Below are 4,341 nucleotides of genomic sequence, written 5' to 3'. Positions count from 1 at the left end.
CAGAGTAAAGCTCCCTCTACACTGTCCCCATCAAACACTCCCAGGACAGATACAGCACGGGTTAGATACAGAGTAAAGCTCCCTCTACACTGTCCCCATCAAACACTCCCAGGACAGGTACAGCACCGGGGTTAGACACAGAGTAAAGCTCCCTCTACACTGTCCCCATCAAACACTCCCAGGACAGGTACAGCACGGGGTTAGATACAGAGTAAAGCTCCCTCTACGCTATCCCCATCAAACACTCCCAGGACAGGTACAGCACGGGTTAGATACAGAGTAACGCTCCCTCTACACTGTCCCCATCAAACACTCCCAGGACAGGCACAGCACAGGGTTCGATACAGAGTAAAGCTCCCTCTACACTGTCCCCATCAACACTCCCAGGACTGGTATAGCACGGGGTTAGATACAGAGTAAAGCTCCCTCTACACTGTCCCCGTCAAACACTCCCAGGACAGGGACAGCACGGGGTTAGATACAGAGTAAAGCTCCCTCTACACTGCCCCCATCAAACACTCCCAGGACAGGTAGAGCACGGGGTTAGATACAGAGTAAAGCTCCCTCTACACTGTCCCCGTCAAACACTCCCAGGACAGGTACAGCACTGGGTTAGATACAGAATAAAGCTCCCTCTACACTGCCCCCATCAAACACTGCCAGGACAGGTACAGCACGAGGTTAGAAACAGAGTATAGCTCCCTCTACACTGTCCCCATCAAACACTCCCAGGACAGGCACAGCACGGGGTTAGATACAGAGTAAATCTCCCTCTACACTGTCCCCATCAAACACTCCCAGGACAGGTACAGCACGGGGTTAGATACAGAGTAAAGCTCCCTCTGCACTGTCACCATCAAACACTCCCAGGACAGGTGCAGCACGGGGTTAGATACAGAGTAAAGCTCCCTCGACACTGTCCCCATCAAACACTCCCAGGACAGGTACAGCACGGGGTTAGATACAGAGTAAAGCTCCCTCTACACTGTCCCCATCAAACACTCCCAGGACCGCTACAGCACAGGGTTAGATACAGAGTAAAGCTCCCTCTACACTGTCCCCATCAAACACTCCCAGGACAGGTACAGCATGGGGTTAGATTCAGAGTAAAGCTCCCTCTACTTTGTCCCCATCAAACAGTCCCAGGACAGGTACTGCACGGGGTTAGATACAGAGTAAAGCTCCCTCTACACTGTCCCCATCAAACACTCCCAGGACAGATACATCACGGGGTTAGATACAGAGTAAAGCTCCCTCTACACTGTCCCCATCAAACACTCCCAGGACAGGTACAGCACGGGGTTAGACACAGAGTAAAGCTCCCTCTACACTGTCCCCATCAAACACTCCCAGGACAGGTACAGCACGGGGTTAGATACAGAGTAAAGCTCCCTCTACGCTATCCCCATCAAACACTCCCAGGACAGGTACAGCACGGGTTAGATACAGAGTAAAGCTCCCTCTACACTGTCCCCATCAAACACTCCCAGGACAGGTACAGCACAGGGTTAGATACAGAGTAACGCTCCCTCTACACTGTCCCCATCAAACACTCCCAGGACAGGCACAGGACAGGGTTAGATACAGTGTAAAGCTCCCCTCTACACTGTCCCCATCAAACACTCCCAGGAAAGGTACAGCACAGGGTTAGATACAGTGTAAAGCTCCCATCTACACTGTCCCCATCAAACACTCCCAGGACAGGTACAGCACGGGGTTAGATACAGAGTAAAGCTCCCTCCACACTGTCCCCATCAAACACTCCCAGGACAGGTACAGCACGGAGTTAGATACAGAGTAAAGCTCCCTCCACACTGTCCCCATCAAACACTCCCAGGACAGGTACAGCACGGGGTTAGATACAGAGTAAAGCTCCCTCTACACTGTCCCCATCAAACACTCCCAGGACAGTAACAGCACGGGGTTAGATACAGAGTAAAGCTCCCTCTACACTGTCTCCATCAATCACTCCCAGGACAGGGACAGCACGGGGTTAGATACAGAGTAAAGCTCCCTCTACACTGTCCCCATCAAACACTCCCAGGACAGGTACAGCACGGGGTTAGATACAGAGTAAAGCTCCCTCTACACTGTCCCCATCAAACACTCCCAACACAGGTACAGCACGGGGTTAGATACAGAGTAAAGCTCCCTCTACACTGTCCCCACCAAACACTCCCAGGACAGGTACAGCACGGGGTTAGATACAGAGTAACGCTCCCTCTACACTGTCCCCATCAAACACTCCCAGGACAGGCACAGGACAGGGTTAGATACAATGTAAAGCTCCCCTCGACACTGTCCCCATCAAACACTCCCAGGAAAGGTACAGCACGGGGTTAAATACAGAGTAAAGCTCCCTCTACACTGTCCCCATCAAACACTCCCAGGACAGGTACAGCACGGAGTTAGATACAGAGTAAAGCTCCCTCTACACTGTCCCCATCAAACACTCCCAGGACAGGTACAGCACAGGGTTAGATACAGAGTAAAGCTCCCTCTACACTGTCCCCATCAAACACTCCCAGGACAGGTACAGCTCGGGGTTAGATACAGAGTAAAGCTCCCTCTACACTGTCCCCATCAAACACTCCCAGGACAGGTACAGCACGGGTTAGATACAGAGTAAAGACAATCCCTTACCGCTCCAGGGAGGCATTTGGGTAGAGGTGGCACGTGTAGTAGTCAGACAACCTGGAGTGGGTGTAGAGGAAGATGACGTTGTAGATGACCAGTGCCAGGACCAACAGGATCATCTTGAGTTCAAAGTTCATGCGGAAGAACAGGGAGCAGGCAAGCAGGCCCAGGAGGCAGCAGTACATGTAATACTGGAGGAAAGAGGAAAGTAGGGAATCGCACGTCAATGTATGAAAACCAACAGCATCAGAAAGCCAAGCGGCCCATTCACACTTCCAGGCTCTCCGGGGCCTGGTGATTTGGAGCTGGGGCCCATTCGGACTTCTAAGGGCCTTATGGATTTGAAACCTGAAGCCTATTTGGGCTTCGAGATGTCTGCCAGGCCCGTTAGAGTTAACGCCAGTGACTCATTCAGACTCCCAGGAGCCTTTGGGCCTACTTGAATTTAGGCCGAGGGCCTCTTCAGACTCCCAGGGAATGTGTGGGGAAGGTTGGAGTTTAGGCCGGAGACGCTTTCAGACTCGTAGGGGCCCATTAAATCTGAAGCCTCGTGTTATCAACCCGATTTCCCCCCCCCCCCCCCCCCCCCCCCCCCCCCCACCAGCACCTCCACAGGAAGCTTCGAGGAATTATAGGTTAACCTCCAGGATACTCAGCAAAGTCCCGGAAGAAAGGAGACTCCGGCAGTGCATTGGAATTTGGTTTTTCAAACGCTTCCCTTGCACACTTTCGACCAATTGCTTTGAGAAAGGTAGCGGAGATGAGATTGGGGGGTCGAAGGGAAAGAGAGACTTTCTCCGCTCACCAATGGGCCTGTGAGGACGGACGCAATGGGAGGGCGATGACGGAACCACGAGGCTGAGGCCGATCGGAAAGGCGGGTGGCCTTGCGTTGGCCGCTCTCGGGGGGTGGGGGTGGGGAAGCGTCAAGCGATGGTTGACGATCCGGATGGGACCAACCTGGGGCCTAGTCAAGCTCGCACACTCCTGGATTTGAACGCCTGAAGCCCCGCGCGGCTCTTGGAACCAACACTCACAGGGACGGTGAAGAAATATCGAGCTTCAAAGATCCTCTCGTCCTCAACGAGCACCAAGGAGTGATTCGAGTTGTTGCACGGAATAGGCCTGGATGGTTGCGGCAGAAAGAACTGGAGACAGACGAGAGAGAGAGAAAGAAAGAGGGAAGCAGGCATGTGAGTTAGATCCAGTCAGGTCAGTAAATGTGACTGGGCTTATAGACACAGCTACCCTCCAGCCCTCAAAAGCTCAGCCATGGACTGAACCACTGGACCCAAAGGCCCTTCTGGTTTCTCACCATGGCAACACGATAGTTCTCCACTGATGGAGCATGCAGGCCAGATGGACTGCCTTGGGGGGGGGCGTCGCAATTAACCTGGGACTCAACTGCCGAGAGATTCTCTCCTTTTCTCTCTCCCTCCAGCATGCCTCTCTCTCTCTCTCTTTCTCTCTCCATCACCTTCTCTCTCTCTATTCCTCTCTGATTCTCTTTGCACACCTTTCTGTCTCTTTCTCGGATCTCTGCATCAATCTCTTTCTCCCTCGCTCTCTCACACTCTTTGTCTCCTTCTCCCTGTCTCTCTCTCCGTCTCACCGACACCCTCTCACGTAGGCCCCTCTTTCCACGTGTCTCTGCCATTCTTTCTCCCTCCGCACTCTTGTCTCTCTCTTCCGTTTCTCTCCATCT

General features: G+C 53.0%; 1 protein-coding gene across 1 annotated transcript in view; it reads right to left on the bottom strand.

The window, feature by feature from the left end:
- Positions 1-2,639: 2,639 nt before the first annotated feature.
- LOC140417937 (adenylate cyclase type 2-like) overlaps positions 2,640-4,341 on the bottom strand; it is a 70,160-nt gene continuing 68,458 nt past the window's right edge. The window contains exons 17-18 of the mRNA XM_072501370.1: positions 3,674-3,784; positions 2,640-2,828 (exon numbers count right to left, since the gene is read on the bottom strand). Of these exons, the coding sequence (XP_072357471.1) occupies positions 2,640-2,828; positions 3,674-3,784 (300 nt within the window). The remainder of the gene's footprint in view (positions 2,829-3,673; positions 3,785-4,341) is intronic.

Source organism: Scyliorhinus torazame, chromosome 5 (assembly GCF_047496885.1).
Source record: "Scyliorhinus torazame isolate Kashiwa2021f chromosome 5, sScyTor2.1, whole genome shotgun sequence".
Taxonomy (NCBI): Eukaryota; Metazoa; Chordata; class Chondrichthyes; order Carcharhiniformes; family Scyliorhinidae; genus Scyliorhinus; species Scyliorhinus torazame.
This window is presented reverse-complemented; position numbering and strand designations above follow the sequence as displayed.